Raw genomic sequence first — 26,056 nt, 5'->3', positions numbered from 1 at the left:
GGTACATCAATGCATTGCCCATCGACGCTGTACATCCAAAAGAATGCATGTGTTTGGTTTGTAGGCTAATTTCATGCTTATTCAACACCCTAATACTAATGAGGCTCACAGTGACAGAGTGATTTTTGACATGTTTAACCCTATCATAGCTTTATAAGTATGGTGTTATGGTGTTTTAGTCACTAAGTTGTGTCCGACTCTTGCGACCCCATGGACTGTTAGACTTCCAGGCTTCTCTGTCCATAGGATTTTCCAGGCAAGAATACTGGAGTGGGTTGCCATTTCCTTCTCCAGGGGATCTTCCCAACCCAGGGATCGAACCCTGCATTGGTCTCCTGCATTGCAGGCAGATTCTTTACCAACAGCTACAAGGGAAGCTAAAAGGTGTGTTGCCTCCCCGTCGGGCACCCTGGTCTCCTGTGTGACAGGCGGGGATACGCACCACTATGCTAACGAGGACAGCAGCTTTTATAAGTACAAACATTTAAATTCATAGGGACTGCTACAATCCCCATTTTATAGATGGTAAAATGAAATCACTAACAGTCTAACTTGCCCTAGGTCACAGGTCTTCATAGCAGGACTAGAATTTGAAACCATGAAGTCTGATGCCATTCTCTCTTTTTCAAATTATTTATTTAGTTTTTAAATTTTTTTTGGCTGTACATGTCTTCGTTGCTATGTGAAGGCTTTCTCTACTTGCACCGCTACTCTTTGTTGCGGTGCACAGGCTTCTCTGCATGGCTTCTCTTGTTGCAGAGCACAGACTCTAGGGCATGTGGGCTTCAGTAGTTGCGGCCCCTGGCCTCTAGAGTACCTGTGCATGGGCTTTAGTTGCTCAGGGGCATGTGGGATCCTCCCTCCAGACCAGGGATCGATCCGGTGTCCCCTGTACTGGTAGGCGGACTCTTATCCACTGTACTACCAGGGAAGTCCCTCCATTCTCTCTTATTCATTATTTTAGAAATTGAGATATAATTGACCTATAACATACTTTTTAAAATACTGAGATATAATTGACATATAACATTGTATTAACAAAAGTTTAAGGTACACAATGTGTTGGTTTGACACATTTAAACTGTACTATGATTACCACCAGGAGAGTTACCTAATATCTCTATCATGTGACCTAATGATCATTTCTTTTTTTGTGGTGGAAACAATTAAGATCTAATCTCTTACATTACCATTTATTCTTAACCATTCAAGGTCAGAATAATGGAAAGACAGGGAGACAGACGATTTGATCTGAGGGTATTTTGATAGAGTGGTACAGATTAGGGTGACATTTCAGGACCATGCATAGTGCTTGAGACACTTAGCTCTCCTGTAGTTTCCCCTTTCCCAACTACTAATAAATTACTTTCCCACTGCTTTCTGGCTTTCTTCTTCACTTAATCATTCAGGCTACAAATAATTATTGTATGCCTACTATGTACCAGGTTTCTGAATCATGTGCAAGAAGTGAGACAGTAAGACACAGGCCCTTCTACATTTATGGCGTAAATTGCTCTCGTTTCTTCCTCATTCCTAATCCTAATTTCACTGTTTATTTTTTGCACCAGTTCAGACTGTTGCTTGCTGATATGAAGTGACCCCAAAGTGACTTTTTAAAAAGTCCTAACCCTTTGCCTTTAGGCCTCAGTAAACAACAGCAACAATATATGGGTCCTACTTCTCAGTAAAAGCCTTTTCACAGCTCAAGGCAAGGTTTTTTTTTTTTGTTGTTGTTTTTTAATTTGAGAGTGTTTCAAATTCAACCTGGTTCCATCATTTACCTCCTGGCAGCTTCATAACCAGGGAGCAATAACTTCCCTATCTGTGGATTGCTCAATGATAACATAGTACCACCCTGGGAGCAATAGACTGAGGCCCTTTTCCAGATGCCATGTTTTAAAACTTTCAGCTGGAAAGACCTTCACTATGTAAAACTTACTGCAATTATTTAAAGTCAATATCTGATCTTCTTCAGAAACAAACAAACGATCTCTGGCTTGCTGCCTCCTGCTTTTGGCTCTAGACCATGGGATTATTTAATTTGGAGTTTTTCAGTCTGACAAGAGGTTAGAAACTGGCCAACGTGGGCCTCAACAACAGATAAGCGCGTCAAAACTGACAGGAATTATGAAAACTGCTATAGATGGCTTAAAAAAAAATCGACCTCCTGTTCTGCAAGGCATCATCGTCTCTTCTTCCCACTGCTGCGCTTTGCCAGGTTTTCTGAGAGTTCCAGGTCTGAGAGGCACCAATCACTCCGTTTCCTCGGTTTTTGCTGCGTACAGGTAATTAAGCTAAAAGTCTGTAGTAGTAGATCTTATTATGCTTTAGTACATTATGCATTCCAGAGCAGAAGGTTTTTGCTGGAAAGCTTCACTGTTAAGATATGATTTGCATATTTTACTAGATACTTGTCTTTGCTCCTTGAGGACAAACACGTTAGGATTCCTTTGTGCATAAACAAAACTGTGGGCTTGACTGTGTTTTTGGCAAGACTGGAAATGCTTTGAAACAGAGCATGCTTTTGCTGCAGAGCCTGAACTATTTGGTTAAGGTGAGGGAGCAAGGCAGAAATAAGACTTTTAGTGCAACTCCATCTGGAATTAAAATGAGTGCTAAGTCATCATATGAAATAGCAAATATTTGAAATTACAACTATCTACTCCTAATTTTAAAAAGCTGGTTTTTGTAGTGCTCTTTTTGAGGCCCCTGCCCTGCCAGTACTGAGGAATGTGCTTAGTCGACCTACTGAATTAAGCCTGTACTGTGGGCAATTCCACCTGCGTGGTCTCCAGACTGGGACGCAGAGGGTCAAGACAGAGATGGGCTGTTGGCACCACCCGGGTTTGGTTTGCTCTTTCTCGTCCATGAGGAGACTGGCCCAGAGCCTGAAACATCTCTCCCGCGGATCTGCCCAGAGCCAGGGGGTCGGCTTCATTTAAGGCTGGTCTGAGCTGCCCCTTTCTGGCTGCTTTCTAAGGCTGCGGCTCGGTCGGGGGAAGCGACGCGCGCCACGGCGCTTGGGTTCTAACGCGGGAGAGGGCGGAGCTGCGAGGCCCGGGCACCCGGGCTGGCATACCCAGCTGGCACTCAGGCCTCGTCGCGGCGGACAACGCCGCCCAGCCGGCCGCACTACAACTCCCGGCGCGCTCTGCACTCGCTCGCAGAAGCCAAGGGGATCCGGCGTGCTCTGCGCCGGCCGGCCAGACAGCCCAGCGCACCTCTCGGCCCGCTCAACGACCTGGGGGGGAAGCAGCCTGCAAACCTCCTCTCGCGCCTCACTGTCCTCCCCTCTTTATTCCAACTGCCTGAGATTTCGCCACAAGAATAGGAAGCAGTCTCCTAAACTCAACCCAGTAGAGTCGGCGCCAGCCAATAAAGTACGCAGAGTTAGGCCACGTGACAGTAGCGGGGCGGTGCTCCGGCGGCCCCCTAATCTCTATGGTTTTGGCGCCTCGCTAGAGGGCGTGTGGTCCACTGGAGGACTCCCTACATTCTTCCTCCATTACCTCACTGCCTCCGGTGGCTGCTGGGATACCGGAAGACTCGGGTCCCGACTCGGCTCAGTCCTCCAGCTGCCCGGGGAATACCTCTAGCAGTTCTTCCCTGCCGCCACCGCCGCCCCGCCGCTTCCTCCTCCGCCCGCCCCCTGCCGGCCTTCTTGGCCCCGCCCCGTCCGCGCCGCGCGTCCGGCCCGCCCGCGGCCCGCTTCTCTCGGGAGCCCCCACCCAGGCGCATGGCTCCATGAAGCAGGAGGAGGAGGCAGAGCGCGAGAGGTCCCGTCTGCCCCGGCTACGTCTGGGCCAGGAGAAAAGGTGGGAAACTCGGTCCGCGCCGCGCCCTCTTCCCGCCCCGCCGGGCCGCCCTCTCACGATCTGCCGCCGTGCCCTCCGGGCCTCCTCACTCCGCGGCGACTGGAGGGGCTGGGGAGCGGGTCCCCCAGGTTCGGGGCGAGGGTCCCGGGGCAGCGTGGGGGAGGGGCTTCTGAGCGGCCGGGTAGGGAGGCGGCAGGCTGGGCCTGCGGGCCGCGTGTGCCTACCGGGGGCAGGAGGGTCGGGGGACGCGCTGGGGAGGGGGTGGGCGGACACCCCTGCCCCGGGCCGCGCGGAGAGGCCGGGCGAGGCCAGGCGAGGCTCCCACTCTTTCTACACTCCCTCCTGGAAACAGTCTCGGGTCGTATAAAGTTTGGTGGTCTCCGGCGCCTCCTGGCGGCCCTCGCCCCCCGTCCCGTCGCCCCCTCCCCCGCCTGGCGTCTGGATTCCACCCCCGCGGCTCGGCCTTAGCTGCCCTACCCGTCGCTGGGTCGTCTCCCGAATCCTCCTGGCGCCCCGCGCCTTTTTCTTACCATCACCTTTTTCTTACCTTTTACCTTTCTCTCTGCCCGCTTCGCCCCTCCCCGCTCCGATCTCTTCTCTCCCCCCTGTATCTCGCCCTTTGCTTGCTAAACTCTTCAACACGCACGCACTCGCCTTTCATTAATCTTTTTTTTTTTTAAACCCCACTTTGATTCTGTCCTTCCTTATCCACCCAAAGCACCTATTTCCATCAACTCTCCACCTGATACTCAGTGGGTTTTATTCCTCCCTCCTTCCCAGGCTGTGGATTTTGCCCTTCATTACTTGCCCTCCTCCGTTCCCTGTCCTGATCTGAACTCCTCACTTTGCCACACTCTCTCACCCTTATCCCTCTGGGCCTATCCTCTTTCACTGCCCTCTCCTTGGATAGAGTGGGTGGGGCCTGGAGTCTCCTGTTTACATCTTTGGGAATAACTCAGATATCTACTACTGGGGGGTGGGGAGAGTTGATGAAGAGATTATGAAGAGATTCATGCCAGCCTAAGAGTAATGATGACGGACTGTTACGGACAGTTATCTCCAACTGGGATAACAAGATGGCCTGTCCTCGGGACTCTGACATGCGGTCCAGTAATCCTTCCGCACCACATTTGCAGAGGATTTGGGAATCTTGTTTGTAGTCTGAAACCAGTAGAGAGCCTTGAGATGGTGTATCTTGGCCTGAGAGCAACTTTTGATCTAAATTAGTGGTGAGGGGAGGAAGTTTTAATGTGTGTTTCATGTTCAGGTTCAATAAAACCTTTAATCTTCCTTGTCCTCCCTTCTTGGTGTTGAGGCCAGGAATGAGGTGATTTAGTGCAGGGGGCTGCCCTTGCCACCTTATATTTAGATTTTGAAATATTTTGAATTAAGGAAAGCCTGTTCCTTAGCTTTTTTTTTTTCTTCCTAGAAATTACTCTGTTGTAGTCCTTTCAAAAACCATCTCTTACCTCTGCACCGCCTTGATGTTGTTCACTCACTGCACCTGCGTTTCCATCTTAGGTACAGGAAGAAGGAATGGAATCGGAAGGAAGAAAATTTATGTCAGAGACAAAATAGCTCCCCTCCTCTGTTATAGCTGTTCCCCTGACAATACAAACTTTCTGCTTTCAGTGAGTATTACCTTGGACATACTTAGAATGGAATTGTGTTGCTTTTATTTTTTGTTTATTTGGTTTTAGGCCTGTGCTTGGACTAGAATATATGTTTACTTTGTTCATTTCTGTTTTTCTACTTACATGAGTGTCCTAAACTTGATGAATCCTTCCACTTTCTCGCTTTTAAAATAATTTTAATTGGTAAAAAACAAGTTTATTTTCCATAATCCTATTAGAGCGACTTAGATGGTTTTGTAGCATTACACTTAGCCTTGGGTTACATAAAGGTTCGCCTTTAAAGACAAAGATCATAACTCAGAGGTTAATAGAGTTTCTGTTAAGGTCAATTATCAGATGTCTTCCATATGGTTAGAATTTTCAGAGAATTTTGGAACATTTTGCCCTAAATATGCTAGGGTGATACTGTTTTCTTAAAACTAACTAAAATTCTACATGTAAACAGAGTTCTGGGAAATTTTTTATTACTGCTGGGTCCCCTCGAGTCTGTTGATGGCATGCAAACACTTGTAAAAAAGTTTTTCAGAATGCTTCATGTCTTATTGGAACCTCATCATCTCTCTATGAGGAAGGCAGGGGACAGATATTTTCATTTTACAAATGAAAGAACTGAGGCCCAGAAAGATCTGGCATCCTGCCATAGCTCACATTGTTAAGGGAGGGGATCTAAAAAGAAAACAAAACATTTGATTTCTTATATTCATGTTTTTCCTTAAGCTAAGTTCACACGAAGGTGTATAGCATTGTGTGTTTTTCTAAATCTGTAAATTTAAAAAGCAATTGTATAGGGAGATCTGTTTTTTGCAGGGAAAATTTTTACACAGCAAATGTTTCACATGTGTATGTGTGTATGATCGGCTTTCAGAAATATAGAGATGATTATTTGAAACAATGTCCAGAATGTTTTGTGGGTCTTTCATCTGACTATTTCTTGGAATAGTTCCCTAAGTAGGCCAGAATATAGCTTACGTGCCATTTCACTACTCAAATAATTATTAAATTGAATTTCAGTTCACTTCTGTGTCGCAAAGGAAACAACAGTCTGTTCCCTTCTGTATAAACTTGGTTTGAATAGACGTCTGGACACTAATCATAACAGAAGAAAATGCAGAGACCCCTCTCATTTTTTTTTTCCCTTTTTCCTACCTCCCAAGTCTATTTTTTTTTGTTGTTGTTGTTAAAAGGTCATGCCCCTGAATAGCTATTTTGAAACTTGTCTTCCGAAGGTGAACCTATCTTTTTTTTCTACCTCGTAGCCTTTCTAGATATTTTTATCTAGAAAATTATTATTGGTTATTGGAAATCTAACTATTTTGACTCGGTAGTTCTGTTGGTGCTCAATATATATCAAGATTTCTGTAATAGCGTATTTAGCAATTTTAGTTTCTTTTTGTTATATGGCTTCAAACTTAAAAGAGGACTCTTGTAGAATAGAGCTGTGCACAGCTGTCAGCCCAATATTCCTTATACTTCCTGGCATCTCACAATGAAAAGATCAGTGGATGACTTATTAGAAGTATGGGTCTCCAAAGAGGAAAAGCATCACGGTCATTAGAATAACAACCCCATATTAATAGAATAGCAGACGCTTTAATAAATAGTAGTTCTGTGCCAAAGATCTGCTAGATGTTTTTCATGTCTTACTCAATGAATGCTCACAAATAAACCCTCTGTGGTAGCAGGAGCCTGGATCCACAGAAACAGACAGCCTGCCTGAGTTTGCACAGCCTGTACCTGCTAAGTCAGATTTGGGATTTGCGCCTAGATGATGACCCCAAAGCCTGGACTCTGTCCTCTGAGGATGGGAGCTGCTCTGGGAAGGCATCAAGTTGTTGTTTTCAGTGGACTTTGGAGCCTTGGAAGGGACCCCCAGTGAGGGAAGAAGACCCTGCTGCCCAGCCAGCCGTGTCTGTCAGGATGTTCTCACACCCTCCCCTCAGCACTGGTCTCCGCATCTTGTTTATAAATATCAGCAGTTTATGACACATCATTTCCATTAACTTCTAAAATTGTAAATTGCCCTCCAGACAAATAATGCTCTTAAAGTGCTCCATCATTTTTAAAAAGTAGGATAATTCTTGTCACATACAGTTTAGGAACTAGGTACCGTGTTTGGAAGGAAAGCCTTGAGCAACCTACAGTTAAACAGCACCTGAGGCCAAGCCTAGGACTGACCAATTACTGTAATTTGGCAGAGAACAGCGACCAGCATAAATAAAACCACAAAGTTAGTGTAGGGGGTATTTGACCTGATTTTTAGAATGAATGGTACACATTAGCTATCCATTTTGCTATGAATTAAACCACTCCTTGGTTTGGGCTGAGTAGAATTGACATTGTTGATAAGAATACATACTTGTATTTCAGTCACCTTCAGCTTCTGACACACGCAACAGTCAGCACCTCACGGTGGAACAGAGTAAAGATCAGGTTGTACCATAAATACTCGTTTTATTAATAAGGCTAACTTAAATGAAGTTGCTGGGAGATCTGTAAATAAGATTGTTGGTGTGTGTGCCATATGCAGGATGCTGGGTTAGGTGTTGTGGGAAAACAAACAGAAATGCAGCCCAGCTTCTGTGACTAAAGGTATTGGTGAGTTCAGTGCTGGCTGGAATTCAGGTGGCTTTGTATGCCACTTGGCCCAGGTCTGCAGCATGCCACTCACCTTCCTCTCAGAGAGGGCCGCAAAGGTGCCTTTGTTGTGGACCCTCGTGAGGGTCAGGATCCCTTGAGCATTGCATGTCAGATAAAGGGGATGATGATTTTCAACACTGAAAACAACTTCATTGGATACTTGCTAGGTTAGGAGGCCTTAAGAGGTAAAACAGTGACTCCTGTTATTTCCTCCAGCTCTTTGTGGAAGTATGGATATTGTCTCCATCTGGTAGAAATCCAGTTTTAACTAGCTTGTTCTCATTGTTTGTTCTAAAGTAGATGGAGTGTAGGAAAATGACATCACTATTATAGGCCCCTAAAATGGCCTTGAGGTTAGCCGACTGAAGGCTCCAGAAGGGTCTTCATGGTATATGTGTTTATAACGCAAGGGTTTTTACCTGATTCCAGTTACTTCAGATGAACCAGCTTGACAGTAACCATTCGGTTACTCCTGTAATCAGGGTACTGTTGCTGGTAGTTTTTATGAAGTTTTGGGGAAGGATGAGAACAAAGGCATAGTTTTCTAAGAGAGGTAGAATATGTATGCCATTAGGGGTATTTTTCGTTGGTCACAGCAGGTTAGTCTATTGCATTGAAATACTGTTATTCTGGAGGATCTTACACTGTGCCCTCAGAAACAGAGCTGTTGGAGAATCAAGTGTGTCTTTTGTTGCTGTGAGGCAGTCCCGGGAGCCAGGTCTGGGACACAGCTGTGGTGAGATGCCCCCTTTGTTGGAGTTGGGTTAGGAGAGCCTTACTTTAGAGAGAAACCTGATGGAATTGACAGGCAGTGGTTGCTATGTAAATAAAAGTACTCATTGCCAGCACCTTCACAGTCTGTACCGTTTAGTTAATGTTTGCTTTACGCCGACAGATAAGTAAAGTTTTGGCCCGTTTTAAAAACAAACCTTAAATAATTCAGTAGGGTGAGGGAGATGGAGTAAGTAGGCTGTGGATGAAATAAGTTTGGCCCTTTGTTGATAATTATTAAACCTGGGTATTGGGTTCATTATACTATTTTACTTTGTTTGAAGTTTTCTATAGATTTAAGTTTTATGGAATAAATTTTAAAGAAATGCCTTCTAATATACTTCTGATGCACAAAGTCTCTAACTCTGCCTTTAGTCACTAATTGAGAATATTGATTGAATTGTCTGTTTAGTGGTCTTGGTCCTGAGGATCCACGAGGTTTGGGTTGGCTCTGTTGATTACAAATCACAGTTGGGGATGGTGTGGGGGATTGCTAAATGTAATCTCTCGGTATGGCCCACTCCAGAGCAGTGGTTGTACATCATGGGTGGGCCAAGGGTCTCCAGCTGCAGGCCTCGGACCAGTACCTCCTGTCAGATCAGCAGTGGCATTAGATTAAAAATAAAGTGCATAGTTAGTGTGTTTGAATCGTCCGGAAACCATCCCCACCTCACCCCTGTGGGAAAATTGTCTTCTCTGAAACCAGTCCCTGGGCCAGAAAGATTGGGGACCACTGGTGTAAGCAGAATCTTCCTAAGCTTGACCTCACCTGCCTTGGCATGGTTTGAAAACCCACTGCTCTGTTATAGGTTGTTTCGCCCATCAGAGAACTGATAGCACCTTCGGAGGAACACCTGAGTTACCACTATCTCATGACATTTCTCTCTTCCTTCAAGCATCCTACGGTGTAAGGAGAATGAGGAAGGATTTGTTTTTTCACCTTACTGTTATTTCATCCCTTCTCTCTGCTTCTTTGAATGTTGGGACTCTAGAGGCAGAGCCGCAGGCCCCTCTTGGTGCTGTTAAAGCTCTAGCTCTTGAGAGAAGGTCCCTCTGCTTCATTGAATACATGCTCTAAACCCTCTGCCTACAGTTAATGCCCGAGGAGGAAAGTCAAGTAAGAGTTCAGAGGACAGTGACATCATGCCTTGTGGACTCGGGTGACTATGGCAGGGGTACTGGCCATTGTCAGGGTGGTGGCAGAGCTTTGGGCTTAGGTTTTGATTTCTTTCCCCTGCTTCTCCTTTTTTTAAAATTATTTTGGCCACACTAGGTCTTTGTTGCGTCTCGAGGGGATTCTCTGGTTGTGGTGTGGGGGGGCTTCTCTTGCTGCAGAGCATGGGCTCTAGAGCCTGCAGCCTCGGTAGTTGCAGTGCACAAGCTTAGTTGCTCTGTAGCATGTGGGAATCAGTCCCCCAGCTGCGGGTTGAACCCATATCTGCTGAATTGGAAGGTGGATTCTTAACCACTGGTCTACCAGGGAAGTCAGCTCCCCTCGGCTCCATTTTTGTTGGCGAAAGTGTGCAAGCTATTCTTTTAGTTTTTAGTATACCCTTCATTTTTTTTTTTTTTTAATCACGCCCTTAGGAAAGGGACTGAATCCAATGGATATTACTGGCAGGCTCTGTTCTTTGTGGCATGGTGGGAAGACCCGAGCCTTGTAGTCTGACAGATAGATCATGGTCCAAATCCTGACTCTGCCACTTAGTGGCAGATTACCTTTCTTGCTAAACCTAAGTTTCCTCCTTTGTAAAATGATGCTAATATCATCCTTGCTGGGTGGTTCTGAGGATTAAGTGAAATCCTGTTTAAACAGCATCTGTTTGGTGCTCTAAGCCTTGAGTGTGCAGCAAAGTCCTAGCCTTCCCAGAGCCTCCACCTCTGGGGGGAGCAGTCAGATGAGAGCCCAGATGACAGAAGCAGCTAACTTTATGCCAGAAACTGTATGGAAGCACTTCACATAGATTAAACTCAATTCTCCTAACAGCCCCATGAGGCACGTACTATTGTTATTCCCAGTTTGCGGAAACTGAGGCGTAGAGAGGTTAATCCTGGAGGAATCACATTTGAACCCAGGCCATTTGACTCGGGAGGCAACATTTTTAACCAGAACCTCCTGCTCCCTCTCTTAACAGTCTGAACAAGACTGTTATATCCACACTCAGAAACAGTCTAGTCACTGGAGGTTTTACTGTATCACATGCAGGAGGTTTTCTCAAAAAGAAGCCTGTTGCAAGCTAGACATCGAAATGTGTAAACTGTTACTCCTCTGCTGGAGACAACTTTCTTCCAAAGAATTGTCTTAAATACAAAAATGTGTATTTTGTTAGGGATCAAGATATATCAGAAACAAAAGCACTATTTGTGAAATTTTTGGATCTCATTCAATCTAAAGTGACAAGTTGTGTTTGTAGAAATAACAGCATTGGAAATGGGTATGTACATATCTAATTTTATTTAAAAGATTGTAGACACTACAACCAAAATACTATATAATAGAGTAGTGCCTAAAAAGGCAATTGTGTGCTGCATGTTCAAATTACAGAGAAAATTTTAGATAAAAATTATATATTTTGAGTAGGAGGCTAGAACTAACATGTAGTGATTTGTGAAAAAAACAAAGTCCATTTTTCTCAGGTTAGCAGGATTTTACAAGCTCTGGTATTATCAACATTGAAATAACTAGGATCTATTTCCCTGAATCTCGATTGTTGACATAGACAACAAAAAGGATCTAGGTCATGGTACAGCTGTGTATCTTTACCTTGGGCTTCTTAAGAAAAAGGATTTAGGAGAAGGAAATGGCAACCCACTCAAGTGTTCCTGCCTGGAGAATCCCACGGATGGGGTCGCACAGAGTTGGACACGACTGAAGTGACTTAGCAGCAGCAGTAGCAGTAAAGTCTACTACTACTTTATTTAGAGGATAGGTGTAAGTGAGAGCAGGAGTGAGTGGGGTAGACACTCCTGTCCCTGCTTTCCTCATCCCGTCTGGACCCTTCTTTGCCCTTGAATCTATTCCTCCCTTTCCACAGCAGTCTATTTATTAACTAGCAAGAGGGCAAATAAGGGATCTTCTAGGATTGATTTTGCTAATTTTTTTGAGGATACCGAGCACCATTTCACCATATTCTGTACCCTTATCTGACAGTCCCTCCCAGAACTGAGTTTTCTTTTCATCCAGGGTCCAGAAGGAAAAACAAAAAACAAATCATATTGTCACGCACCAATAAAAAATAAGCTGTCCAGATGGAAATAAAATCTAATTAGGCAATAAAAGTAGAGATTGTGAAACGGTTCAAAAAAAGAAAAAGGATTTAATGGGAAAAGATTCCTTCCTCCCCTTTATCAGCTGGAACTCCCATCTGATGCCACATTTTGTCAGACTCATGCCTTTGCATCTCTGCCTTCCTGTGACAGGGCAGAAATGGCTACCTCACAAAAGGACTGAAGCTTGGGTCATTTGTGTGAATAAAGGCTTCTGCTTGGTTGTAGCTTTTTTTTTGAATGGGATCTTGAAAGTATAGAAGTGTAGAAATTGGAGTATGTTCAGAGGAGAAGGGAAGAAGATAAGTAAGACTGTGCAGGGTCACTGTGGGCACAGAGAGGCGGGCGGGAGCCTTGTGCTAGCGAGCTTTCGTCAGAACAGCGGCTGCTTCTCATCCTCACAGAGGTCTGGCGCTAAAGTCACACAGGTAAGCTGAGGTTGGTGAAGAGGAAAATGCGGAAAAGATGTGGTTAACAAGGAAAAATATGAAAGCTCCTCTGGGGTTCTTTAAAAACAGAGTGGTTCAGGTTGGAGCCTGTACAGATGTAGAGAGAGCATCCTGCTGAAGAGCCTGTCAGGTCAAGTGCGGCCTTCCAGTCGGTCTTGAAATGTCCCCATCCGCCTGCAGACTGGCTGCCACTCTACCTGTCTTTCTGCCCGAGGAGACCTGGGCACGAGGGAGCCGTCTGTGGCCTGCCTGCATCCATGATGACCATAACCTTCATGGAAAATGAAACTAGTTTCCCCTCAGGTAACGGTTAGGTGTCCCTGGTCTGGAGTGCAGAGTCTCTTCCAGCCCACTGGTCTGACGCCCTTCGTGACCAGTGTGCCCTGTGTGAGAAAGAACTCGATGACTCCTACCCCTTCCATGTAGACCCTTTCTCTTTGATTTCTGTGTTCTTGTAACCAACCATTTGAATTAATGCTTGGGTGTTCTCTTTTGGATTAGGGTTCTGCAGCATTCCGGACCTCAAGCACTGAATCAGGATGGGAAAAAGACGTTGTGTTCCTCCACTTGAGCCCAAGCTGGCAGCAGGTTGTTGTGGGGTCAAGAAGCCTAAGTTATCTGGAAGTGGAACGCACAGTCACGGGAACCAGTCCACAACTGTCCCCGGCTCGAGTTCAGGACCTCTTCAAAACCACCAGCATGTGGATGGCAGCAGTGGTCGGGAGAATGTGTCGGACTTAACTCTGGGACTTGGAAACTCTCCCATCACACGAATGAATCCCGCATCGGGAGCGCTGAGCCCTCTCCCCCGGCCCAATGGAACTGCCAACACCGCCAAGAACCTGGTGGTGACTGCAGAGATGTGCTGCTACTGCTTTGACGTCCTGTACTGTCACCTCTACGGCTTCCCGCAGCCGCGGCTCCCTAGGTTCACCAACGACCCCTAGTGAGTAACGCGGTCACGCGCCGAGAACGCAAGAACGCCACAGAAGCCTCTTTCTGGGGTCGCTTTCTTGCAAGAATCTTCTACTTGTAAAAAGCTTTAACATGGTTTGGGCAAAGGTTAATGGGAAAAGAATGAAGAAAAGTATCCAGAGAATATCTAGAATATCAAAAGTGGATACTAGGCTACATTTGAAGGAGTTGTTGGCTTGTCATTAAAGTTACATTCTGGAAATCAGGAGGGTTTTGATTTTGATTGTCTTTTGGTTTCATATGGCAGGGGGGTAGGTCATTCAAACCCTCATGTGGAGAAGTCACACCACCACACCATTGTGGACCCGGGCATTGCTGAAATCCAAGTGAACTACCAGTGTTCACTCCAGCCAGGCTGGAGATGAGCTCATTTACTGGGAACTGAGATGGTGTTAACAAGAGTCCCATCACTTACTATCAGTCCCGTGGGGATGCCAGCACCCCACCAAGAATGTCAGAATTTGTTTTGATGTTTTTAGTTCAAGACTCCCAAGTTCCCATGAGGTGTTAGTGACTTAAATAAGGAATATGTGTATGTAATGGGTGAAGTCAAGTGAAGACAGACAAACAGGCTTTGTTTCTCAGAATTGGAACCAGCTTCGAGGTGCATTTAGAGAGCAGTGCTGCTGCTTTATTTTTTAGGAGGTGCTTTTAGAGGATTCACTGACTAAGAACTGTTAGCGCCATACTGAGGACTGGGCAGGGAATAGACAGGTATGAAGAAACAGTCCTTGCTCTCGGGAGACTTGAGTTGACAGATCACACACAAAAGCTAAACAGGGTGTGTCTCACACTGTCTGGGCAGAGGTAGAGGGGAAGTTAGTCTGTGATTGTGTCAGAGGAGAGGAAATGAGAAAATGTGCTCGCTTTTTAGGGAAGTATTGCCATGTGACATCTGTGGACAGAAAAATCCGAACTAAGTAGATGGAAAGTCTGAGCCTTGATCTAAATGGGATTAGGTGTGTCCCTTGCAGGAGAGGGACACAGACTTTGATGAGTAAGTGGTGACCACAGCTTTGTAGGGTGTGGGCACAGTGGAATTCCTGGAAGGCTTTTGAGTAGGTTTTGGAATGTTAACTTTGGCTGGTGCTGTTCAGCTGTTTTACTGAAAGGAAAAGATGGGTAGCTGGGAGATCTTGCCTTGTAATAATGATCAAAGGTAACTTGAAAGATGTAAGTTGCTTTTTAGCAGTGTTAACTCAAGAATCTTAAGAGGTAAAGGCAAAGGAACATGGAAAAGTTTTGGGAAGAGGCGGCAGCCCAGTAACCTGTGTCTAAATATCTATTAGTGTCTCTCTGATGTAGCCTAATGCAGTATGACTTTGGCCTGGAAAGTGGTAACTTCTGCTGAAAATAAGCTTTTTTTAAAAAAAGAGCTATTTATTTCTGACAGCATTGGATCTTAGTTGCGGCCCGTGGGATTCTCTCTAGTTGTGACACTCGGGGTTTAGTTGTCCCTCAGTACGTGGGATCTTAATTCCCCAACTAGCGATCAAACTCATGTTTACTGCATTGGAACGCAGATTCTTACCCACTGGAACACTAGGAAAATCCCAGAATAAGCCTTCTTTTTTAAAATATTTATTTACTTATTCATTTGGCTGTGTTGGGTCTTAGTTGAGGCACATGGGATCTTCATTGCATCATCCAGGATATTTTGTTGTGGCGAACAGAGTCTAGTTGTGGCGGTCTGGCTCAGTAGTTATGACAGACAGGCTTGTTGTATGTGGGATTGAACCCATAACCCCCTGCGTTGCCTGGTGTATTCTTAACCACCAGGGATGTCCGCAGAATAAGCTTTCTTGGGGAGACTTTTTTTTTTTCCTGGAATTTATAAACAGAAGAGACAGAAATAATGATGGGTGCAGTACGGGGTTGAGGGGAGAAGGTGTGCAGGTTAGTATGTCTTCAGGAAGGTTGGAACTGGGAGACATAGACACAGAGAAAGAGAGTAAACAGGAGGAGGAAGATGTGGAGAACTAGAAGAGAGTCCTGAGCAGAGGAAGACGGAAACAGCACCTCCATGTGGAGTGGCGCGGAGCTGAGAGCAGGGGCTGCAGGGGGGCTGCAGGAGCCTCCCTGTGCCTCAGGGCCATCTCCTCTCCATTTCCACCTTGGGGCCACACAGCTCCCGAGGCCACAGCCTCTCAGACAGCTCACATCAGAAAGGAGTTGTGCTGGGGAAGAACAGGCGGACGGGGGAAAGCCAGGGCTTGCTTTTCTGATCGCTGCCTGCTTGCTCTTTCAGTCCACTCTTTGTGACATGGAAGACAGGGCGGGACAAGCGGCTTCGAGGCTGCATTGGGACCTTCTCAGCCATGAATCTTCATTCAGGACTCAGGGAATACACGCTAACCAGGTAACGACACCACACGTGAGACGGGTAGATTATTTGCAAAATTTGAAAATAACTGCCTGTTTCTTCTGAGTGGTAAAGCCTGAGTGTTTCTTTTTGATAATCAGGAGCTGTGGGGGCTTTAATCTGGTGAGTCGCTTAGCAGTTCAAGTATAGACAGTTAGTAGCATCGGTTGTTTTTAGCATGTTCGTGTTGATGGGTAGTGAATGTTTTTTGCAGAACTCAAGAGCCATAAACTTTCAGGCTCATGATGTTGGCTCCCAATTCCGGAGCAGCCTCACTTATGTTTTCTGTCCCCTCCAGTGCACTTAAGGACAGCCGATTTCCCCCCCTGACCCGAGAGGAGCTGCCTAAACTTTTCTGCTCTGTCTCCCTCCTTACTAACTTTGAGGATGCCAGTGATTACCTGGACTGGGAGGTGAGAACAGCCGCATTTGGAACTCTGCATCTCTCGTTGCATTTGGGTTCGGGTTAGTACATGGTAATGTATCTCCTTCATTGAGCAAGGGTATAAGCATGTGAGAGCTGAGGTCAGAGGCAGTTGTAGGCAACCTGGGTGACAGAAAAGATACTTCGATATTAGCAGCAGAAAGGAACCCCTTTCTTACCAGTCCACTCTCTCCCATGTCCTTTTCCCATGCCTAATAAATAATGGGATAAAGGAGAACATTCCTGATTCTTCTTGGTAAGCCCTTGAATAAATGTTGTTATTAGGAGCCACATGTGAAGTCAGGAACCCTGATCAAATCCTGCAGCCTGTTCTTGAATATTAAAGGTGGAATATTCCCAATTATTGGATGCGTTATTAAGAGAATTGATTTATGTAACCTCCATAGTCTCAGAGAGGTGGCTGCACTTAGAGTCTCCTTTTCCCTGAAGCAGCAGTTTCTTTGGCTTCTATGCCTGAGAGAGAGTCAGTCTTGAACAGCATGAGGCTCCCCTTTTCTCAGCCCTGGGTCAAGCTGGTCAGGGGACAGTGTCAATTTACATGAGGATAATTGTGAAGTTCCATTAGAGTAAGTAAACAGCATTTATTGGTTGTGTGTTTTTGTAGGTTGGGGTCCATGGGATTCGAATTGAATTCATCAATGAAAAAGGCGTCAAACGTACAGCCACTTACTTACCTGAGGTTGCAAAGGAGCAAGGTGAGTTAGACAGATGGAGTGATACCCTTCACTGTGAATGGTACCCTTCAGTGTTGTCACGTAGAGGGCAGGAGAGTGGGATGTGTTGCCTTTTAGTCCAATGTAGCTAAGTATGAGTGGCTTTCTTCCTCTCCATATCTATCAAATTCTTACAGAATAAGGAATAAACTCCCCAAAAGAGCTGGGAAAGAAAAGGGGTAAATACTTCTTAGGTGCCTGTTTCACTTAACTTTCAATGAGTAGCAGTATTTCTTGGCCCAAAAACTGCAGTGGTAATTGTTGGAAAAAAGAATTCAGTAGTTCCTGCAGTGGGACCCTAAAGGTAGGAAGTGGGTTGGGCAGGTTTTCTCTTTAAAAGAATATTTAGAAGAATACCTTAAAATGTTGCTTATGCATTCTACAGTGTACAACCCAATTTTCTTTCTTTCTTGGAACTAGTCTTTTTTTGAAAATAATATCTAGTAGTTAGGTATGAAACTGAAATAGAGAAAAATACTGAGTTCAGTGTATCAATGAACTGATTATGTGGCGAGGGATTGCCTTGTTGGTTCCCATCATGCAAAGCAGTGGGGATATGGCTTAAAAAGGAGGAAACCTTTTAGCCATCTCTTTGAGGTCATAAGTCTGGCATTTCTGTCCAAGGAGATGGACCAGGAATATTTCCTGATAGTGAGATGTGATGATAATTTAGGTAAGTAATCAAACACTTCTGCTATTTGAAAACTGATTGAGGAAATTAAAATCAAGGCACCTACTGCAGTGATTTATGGAGTTTGTTATAGAGTGATTTGTTTGGTTTTCAATTTGATATATTTGGTTGTATCTGGTGAAAATACTTCTAGAACAACACAGCAGTAGGTGTGCAAACAACTTTCCCATCCTTCCTAAGGGAACAGCTTCTGTCCTGCTGTCAAGTCTGTAGTAGAAAATGACTCCTAGAAATCATCAAAATGAAGCAAGGCCACATAAAGGAATGCAAGCTGCAGAATATGAATTTTCCCTTCTCCCTAGTTAGCGCACTAGTTAGCCCTAGTTAGCGCACTAGGCCAACTAAGTTGGGACCACATTTGCTCCTAGATAGTTGTCCTGGGATCATACCTGACAGGAAAGACTCAGAAGAAGGGGAAGGCCATTGATGGTGTGTGCTGGGCATCCTAGCACGTCTCAGGCTCTCCTTGGACTGCCAGCAAGGCAGACAGGACTCCGGGATGCGGGGGCAGCACCCAGCTCGCTCTGCCCGCGGCGGGTCCGGCTGCTGCCCTCCTGTCGCTGCTTAGGGCACTGCCTGCCCGGTGCTGTCACTGTGCACTGACGTCCATGCACCTGTCTCCTCCTTAGACTGGGATCAGATCCAGACGATAGATTCCTTGCTCAGGAAAGGTGGCTTTAAGGCTCCAATTACCAGTGAATTCAGAAAAACCATCAAACTCACCAGGTAAGCCACTGTCTCATTTTCCTTGTCATTTTAACTTAGTTGGGGTTAGATGGAAGATACTTTTGATAGACAGGGACGAGAAAAATGTTCCCTGCCAATGTCTCCAAACCAAAGAAGTATCTGTGAGGTTGAAGCTCTGAGGAAGCAGTAGCAGTGAAAGCAGAGGCTCCCCAGCACCCTGGGCGTGTCCACAGTTCAGCTGATGGTATAGTGGGGGCAGAGTAGCTGCTGAACAGTTGTGGGTGTCTTTGCCAGACCCACTTGTTGGGAGGCTGAGTGGGAAGGCTGAAAGCAGGAGAGAAGGCTCTTAATAACAGAAGTCCTGGGTCAGTCGAAGTCACCACATGCAGTCAGGTGGCGTGTTGAAGGACTAGTAACAAGGAAACGCCTCTGCCTGTTAGGAGCAAATACATCTATGGGGAGGCTATAGTAAAATCTGCATGAATTGGACCCTAAATCCCAGCTCCACCACTTCCAGCTGTGTGACTTGGGCCTCTCTGAGCAGGAAAAAAAAAAATCCTGCGTTGGGGTTGTTCTAGAGTGTGGTAAGGTAATGTATGCAGAAATTCTAGTCTGGGGCCAGGCAGTATTGTAGGTGGTCAGTAGATGTCAGTTCTCTTCCCATCCCTGTTGAAACTGGAAATACTGAGAGGTGTAGCTTCTGTGGGTTTGTGTGGGCCTCTGTTGGCCTCTTCATCTGTAAAATGCTGAATAATCATGTAGTAACCTCACAGGTCTATTTGGAAGATAACCCCATGTTTTTGAAATGCTTTGGATTCCAAAAAAGAAAAATCTTCAAATACAAAGCATTATTATTATCATTATTATTATAATTTATTTGAACAGCCATTTCCCTGTCAAAATTCAGGAATAATCACCTTGCAGTGGAGGAGTGATTACAGAGGGAAAGAGATGGCTCTGGGTAAGGATTGTCACACCCAGCTCCTGTGGTCTGTAGTAGGCTCCATAGGTTTGTAACACCCCATGCTTTGCATCCTGACTCATGGCTCTTTTTAGAGCAAGGCCAAAGTGCTATGAATTCTGTTCTGATGACCCTGTGATATAATGATATGGCACATTCATCTGGGAAGTGAGACCCAGGATCTTTTAACCTGCTTCATCAGAATTTGACCCAGAATTAGGTATCTGTGCCCCTTTTAGTTATAAATAACTTGTTTGTTGCTTTTCTGCAAGTTGAAGTTGCATTTCTGTCAAATTTATCACATTTTAACCTGAAATAGATAACGCATTTTACACTGGGCATTGGTGCAGCCATCTTCCCGTCTGCCACCCATATAATTTGACCTTAAATTCTTCATCCAGACCCTAGTAGCAGATTGCTTAAGAGCAGCCTAATGATAAGCATATGAAGTGTTTAAAGGTGGGATGTACAGAAAACATTCTCAGGGGTGAACTGTGACTGTGCTTTTTCATCTTGTTCATTTGTAATAACAACACTGTTTTCTTGTGCTGTCTTTCATTTTCTGTAAGTAAGATTGCTCTTGGTCTTCCATTTTATTCTTTCAAAATGTGGAATAAGCTTTTGGTTTACTCTGCTGCGTGATTTTGAAATGAAGTATTTGGGGTTCCTAACACCCTTTCCTGTTTCCTTACACAGGTACAGAAGTGAGAAGGTGACAATCAGTTATGCAGAATATATAGCTTCTCGACAGCATTGTTTCCAGAATGGCACTCTTCATGCCCCGCCCCTCTACAATCATTACTCCTGACACACGGCTGCATGACCAGTCCCACCCCCCTGTGGCCACCAATGGCTATGACATCATTGGAGCAGATGCCTCCTCTTCCTGGTCCAGTTACTTCTATTACTGCACCATTTTATGATGCTAGCTTCCGTTGCCAAGTCTGCCTCCAGCTGACTGAGGTGGGGGGCGGGGGGGAGGGGTTATATTGAATGAAACAGAACTTGAGGGCCCAAGCCTTATCTCAGCCTTTCCTCAATACGGGGTTCCATTGGATTGGGGCTCCTCCATGACTAGTGAGAATTCCGTGTGGGCTCAGAAGACTTTGGCATGCAGGTGCTGCTGCTGATTTGCCGCCTGTGTGTCGGGCGCACGGTGGAAGCTGGAATTGATGGTCCATGAAGGCCTACCCCACACACACCTGCAGCCTCCCCAGATCAAGTAGGTGTATTCCCCTGGCAGTCTGGGCAACGGAGACCAACAAGAAACATTTTTAGGTTGTTTTAAATTCCTTTTTTTAAACTTGCAGTTACTTGCATACCAAGAGTTGATCACAACCTCCATGCTTCATAAGCGGACGCCATGTTAGGGTCGAACGTGGGCACCATGAGTCCTGTGGCTCCTGGACAGAGGCCCACCTCACGACCAGAAGCCCTTTGGATGGCGTTGCAGATCTCATTGCTCAGTTAGCCTCGAAGGTTCTAATTCTCATCCCACTGTCAGTTGGATTTTCTGGCACTCTTCCTGCATCGAGTCTTCTGGTACTGAACCGAGCTCTGTGGTTTGGCCTGCTGCGGATGGACTGGGATGCCTGCGGGAGGTCCTCATGGCATCACTGCACGCAGTGTCAAGGGAGAGACCTCTTCCTTACCACCTGGCTACCTCACTCCTCTACTGGTAGCAGTGCCTGTAGCTGGATCTAGGTTCTCAGAGACGTTCCAACAAGCACTGGGTTGGGTTTTAGAAGGATACATCGTCACGGGAAGGAATCCAAGGTCTCCAAGCTGTTTTTCTTTTCAGGCAAACATCCTGAGAGACCTTTAAGCAGAGGAGTTCCTTTTTCTAGTTTGCTTGTAGAAGTGGGAAAACTGTTAATGTTTCAGTCCTTTATGGGGACTTTAGAACAAAGCTGTGTAATTAAACAAGGTGAATCTTTATCTTGCCTAACACGCTGGGAAAACTTCACCCCACTGTGGCAGAGTTCCAAATAGCTTATTTTTAGGTCATTCATACTTTCATGTGGCATATTTCCCTTTCCCATTCTTGCTGATTCCAAATGGCTGTCAGCAAGTTTCTCCTCCCTCTTGCCTATTCTTCACTCATGGTGGCAAAGTTCATAGAAGTTGGGAATTTGGAAGATGCTTTGAAAACATTGTCACAGAGGCACTGCTGAAATGATTCACAGGAAGAGGTGGCCAGTTGGAAGAAAAGGCCCTACAGGTGATACACTGGTTTCCAACAATATGCTTAGAGAACTCTAAAGTGGATTGGGTGTCAACCCAGTGAACATAATGTTTTGATTTAATTTATTTTTAATGTTTATGTGGTAGTGGTGTGGCTTTCCGAAATGGGCAAATATTCAAGTCAAAAGATCTTTTGAGTTTTCTTCTGCCAGGAGCGGGGGGCGGGGGGGAGCAGGGACACAGTCTGAGGAATGACACACATGCTTTTCTAGGCGTTGCTGTCCTGTTTCTTGGAAGAGATGGGTTAGGGCGAGCAGGTGTGCTTGGCACCATCCTCTGCTGTTAAGGGTGTGGAATGTACCAGGGAAGCGTGGGCTGATGTCCAGATGTGCGGGCCAGGCTCCAGCACTGTCTCGCTGCTGGGCCGCACTCCCACATCCTGCCCCCTTTCCCTCGCAGTGCTAATGAAAACAGGCTTCTGAAGATGAAGTTGTTTCATGATTTCCTGCTGCCGAGAATAATAAATGTCTTGTTGCAAACAAATGTGACGAGGGTTACTTAGGTGCCATGGATTGATGTCAGGGTGGTCAGCTCTGGGCTAAACCACCCACCTCCAATTTGTACAACAGTATTGATACATAGGGCTACACTCATTACTGTTCAAGTCTTCTATGTTAAAAGTTGTGTTTAATTTCTAAAGTTTAAAAAAAGCAAAAAAAAATGGTGCTAAACTTTCACCCCTGAGCACGCTCAGTGAGACTGGTCATGCAAGCATTTACAGTGCCATGCTCTTTCAAGCCTATTTTTTCTTGTAGAAATGTTGCCCTATTTGTCTTTCCCAGTGTATAGTTGTGTTGTTTTGTTTTGTTTAATTTTATTGAGGGTGGGGTAGGATACCTGCCATTTAAGGAAAAAAAACCAGAAAATTAAAAACCCCAGGAAATGGGGGGAAAAAAATCAGTGCACAAGAATCAGGCTTAAGCCCAGCATCACACTGAAGTGGGCTCTGGTTTTTGGAGTGAAGAAGCCTTACTCCCCGCACATTCCCTTATGCTCCCATCCAAGTCCAGCAATGGAGACGCTCGAGTTCCTTCCTTTAGTAAGAGGACTCAGGAGTCAACCAAGGAAAACTGTTTGGCCCCGTGAGGGATGGCACTCGGTGTGTGTTCTGAATGGAGCCAAGTCAGGAAGGGGTCTGGAAATAAACGGTCATGGTCACCTTATGAAGGTGTGTGGCAGGTGGCTCTCAGGAAAAATACTAAGTCTGGATCATCCATATGGCAGCTTTGCGTAGGGAAATGACAACTCCGAATGGGAACTGAGCTGCCTTCCATGTTGCTTGACCAAAGCAGTGATGCGGGTGGCCAGTATACGTTGTGTGAGTGGCGGTTTAAAGAGAAGGGGATGTTCTCTGCTCCGTGTTTCCTATGTCCTTGGACTGCTCGAGCTGAACAGTAACCCCTGTTTTTAAGGGACCAGCCCACTGTGGCTGGTTGGTTCGGAGTTCGTTTCATCCCTAGCTGTGAGTGCCTTTCGGTCTGGAAAGTTGACTTGTCTCATAATACCCACAGCTAGGACATTCTCTCTGTAATTTCGAATTGTCCTTGTTCTTCATTAAAAGAGAATGTCTTTGATCACTAGAGTTTATCAGTGTTGGATTGTTTCCACTGTGAGGTTCTTAAACTTTTTCGCTTCATAATATTAAAGCAACTCATGTTAGAGACCATTTCAACATGAAAGGTTTGTAGTTCAGACATTACATATATTTTATTGTTTATAATAAAAATCATCTATACAGAAGTCCTGGGTGTTAATTTTAATATTTGCACAAGATCTGTATTCCATGGTATGTTAACACCTACAATTTCACTAACTGTTGATGTTATTTTCTATTGAGATTCTGGAACCTAGGGAGCTATTTGTTCTTTTTGTTTATTTTCATTCTTATTTCCCTGAAGCAAGAGACTTTGTATGGCCTTCAGTGCAAAGACTTTAGACCAATTCTTTGTATTACACTTGGTTGCCTCTTGGCTATATAACTTCTGAGTGCAAATCATTGAACTCTTTAACAAAGTATTGTAGAGAATAAATCATAATGGGTAAAAATTGTTCTTTGTCTTGTCTTTTTTTTTTTTTTTGAATAGTAGATAGTAGTAATAGTAATTTTTGAATAGTCATTATTTAAAGCTAGCCAACCAGATCATATTTACTCAGCCTGCATATTTTGTATGGTGTTGATCCCCAATAACCTTTCATTTTTATATTTTTTTGTGGTTGCTAGCAGTACCACTGGTTTTTTAAGAGCCAGATTTTCTGAACTAAGGTTCATAGTTCTTAGATTTTCCAATGATCTTGCCCAGAAAGCTACAACCTGAAAGGGGGTAGTGGGAAAATGCTCAAATTTAAGATATTTCATGAGATTAACAAACCCAACAGTGACCCTGGGACATTGTGTGGTCTGATCTAAAGGAAATACTTCTTAGTTTTGGATGGCCTATAAAGGATAAGGTGTGTTTGGAGAAAATATCAAGGAATAACTTCAAACTTTACATTCATATACTGATATTGTTAGTCTTTGGCTGAAATTATTTGCAAGGATGTAATTTTTTTTAAAGATACCCAGATCTGAATCCCTGATACTTGGCCAGGGTGTACATTATCAGGGTTAGATGATGATTTTAGAAATAGATTACAGCTGATTAAACAGACTGGGGTAATAACTCTGGAGTGTGTGAGAGGAATTTTGTTCCTTCAAGAGAAATTATGGTTCTAGAGTAGTATTTCATATTTGTAATACCACCTGTAGTTAAACGGCATGGAAATCCATGTCTTTTTTTGTTGGCTTTTTGTGGTAGTAAAACAGACGTGTTAGTCACATCCGACTCTGTGACCCCATGGACTCACATATAACATAAAATTTGCCATTTTAACCATTCTGTTGTCTGAGAAATGTTAACTAAGCCATGTGGTCAGAAATCAAGAGTTCTTGTAAGGATGGAGAAGGTGCTCAAGTCTGCTCTAAATCTGCTTCCAGATAAATCTAGGGTCTGTGACCTTGGCTTGAATATCTGCCTTTGAAAGGCACTCACTGGGCTGGTTGAAGAACTTGACTCTGAGCCAATACAGTACAAAGAACCATAGTAGCTCTTGAGGAACTTAATGATCTCTTTCTCTGTATCTTCTGTCACTCTCTTTTATGATGGAAGTTAAGTTCAGATCTTTCATCAGCTACTCTTGGTGAGCTCCTCTTGGGTACAGCTCTAGGACTGATTCATTTTAAATTCAGGGCCTTGCACTGACATGTTTATAATGGTTTCCTGAATGAAAATGTGGATAAAGCAGCCTGTGAAACATCACTGTGGATTATTTGTGGTTCTCCTCTCCTCCCTGTTGACTTCTCTTCCTGCTGTGTGCTGGGGATTTGGCTGATACTGGAGCCAGCAAGTGTTAAGGTCCAGTTAAGTAGTAGGTAGGTGCTCTGCAAAAGCCTATTGGATGGATAGATGGGAGAAGTGGGCCTACAATGGGCTCAGGTCTGTTATCCCACACCCAGCTGGGGCATGTTCCCAGACTCCTTCTCCGGGCATTGGTCTGCAGCTCTAATGAACTGTGTAGGAAAGCACTTTGAAGCAGTAATAAGCTCTGCCAGCACTATATAACCTACCATTAATTCACCTGATACATTGCTTTTGGAAACACATATACAAGGCAAATTAACTTTTATAAATTATAATTTAAAGGAATTATAAATGAAAGGAATACAGGTGCATACCCTTGTCTGGTAATATCTTCATTTTTTGTGAACAGTTTATATACTTATAGATGGTTCACTCCTGAGCCAAGCAGTGCACTATGGTTATTTCCTTCATTGTACAACCATCTGTTTTCTCTCAAGTTGGAAACAGAATCATTTTTCATTTGCTTACTTATTCTAAGTATCATCCAAATGTTCCAACAGGCTTCTCAATATCACTATCCACATGTTCAGAAGTATTGGAAAAAATCCACTACAAATCAAACATTTTAAATGCTTTGAGGCATTGGAGGAATTATACTGAATGTTTTCAGAGTCACCTACCCAGCTTCCCATCAACGAGAGATCCTTGGGTCGGTCAGCGCGTTCCTGCATCTCATCTAATCCTTCCCCTGCGCACTGGAAACCGGTATCCTCATCCGCACTTCACAGGTGAGATAGCCGAGGCTCAGAAATGCCAAGTGAGCAGTCCCCACGACTCGCGGCGGAGTACCTACTGTTGAAGAACGTGCGGGTTTTCTCCCGCCGTGGCCGCAGGATAGCCACCCTGCCGCGGCACTTGCAGAGACCTGCAAGACGCCACCGCTCTGGCCCCTCTCCGCTCGCGCCTGAGGCCGCTCGGTCCCGTGGCCCCGCCCACCCCGTGGATGTCTCGCCTACCCATCGCGGCCCGCCCATCTCCAGTGGGGCCCCGCCCCATCCCCAAGGACA

The 26,056-nt window shown here is 45.0% G+C and overlaps 1 protein-coding gene and 1 long non-coding RNA gene across 3 annotated transcripts; one reads left to right on the top strand and one right to left on the bottom strand.

The window, feature by feature from the left end:
* The first annotated feature begins 3,545 nt into the window (after window positions 1–3,545).
* AMMECR1L (AMMECR1 like) lies at window positions 3,546–23,697 on the top strand. Of its 2 annotated transcripts, none has more exons than XM_065931985.1 (8): window positions 3,546–3,815; window positions 5,337–5,446; window positions 13,075–13,519; window positions 15,797–15,907; window positions 16,209–16,323; window positions 16,960–17,050; window positions 18,389–18,485; window positions 19,354–20,078. In XM_065931985.1, exons 3-8 carry the CDS (start codon window positions 13,113–13,115, stop codon window positions 19,379–19,381), a joined length of 849 nt encoding a protein of 282 aa, XP_065788057.1. In that variant the 5' UTR covers window positions 3,546–3,815; window positions 5,337–5,446; window positions 13,075–13,112; the 3' UTR covers window positions 19,382–20,078. The 2 variants fall into 2 exon arrangements, with proteins under 2 accessions (XP_065788057.1, XP_065788056.1); XM_065931984.1 differs by lacking the exon at window positions 19,354–20,078 and adding an exon at window positions 20,104–23,697 and having other exon boundaries at window positions 3,550–3,815.
* Window positions 15,219–25,912, bottom strand: LOC136165495 (uncharacterized). The gene is made up of 3 exons (XR_010662531.1): window positions 25,670–25,912; window positions 16,312–16,457; window positions 15,219–15,372 (listed from the first exon to the last, which is right to left on the bottom strand). It is a non-coding gene; the product is annotated as an uncharacterized lncRNA (long non-coding RNA).
* Window positions 25,913–26,056: the final 144 nt, after the last annotated feature.

The sequence above is a fragment of the Muntiacus reevesi genome, chromosome 3 (assembly GCF_963930625.1).
Source record: "Muntiacus reevesi chromosome 3, mMunRee1.1, whole genome shotgun sequence".
In the NCBI taxonomy this organism is placed as follows: Eukaryota; Metazoa; Chordata; class Mammalia; order Artiodactyla; family Cervidae; genus Muntiacus; species Muntiacus reevesi.
Note: the sequence above shows the minus strand (reverse complement) of the source record. Positions and strands in the feature narration are given on the sequence as shown.

Coding starts and splice junctions, on each gene's coding strand:
- AMMECR1L (XM_065931984.1), top strand. CDS start 13,113: ATGGGAAAAAGACGTTGTGTTCCTCCACTTGAGCCCAAGCTGGCAGCA. Junction 13,520..15,796: donor AGGTTCACCAACGACCCCTA/GTGAGTAACGCG, acceptor TTGCTCTTTCAG/TCCACTCTTTGTGACATGGA. Junction 17,051..18,388: donor TGAGGTTGCAAAGGAGCAAG/GTGAGTTAGACA, acceptor TCTCCTCCTTAG/ACTGGGATCAGATCCAGACG.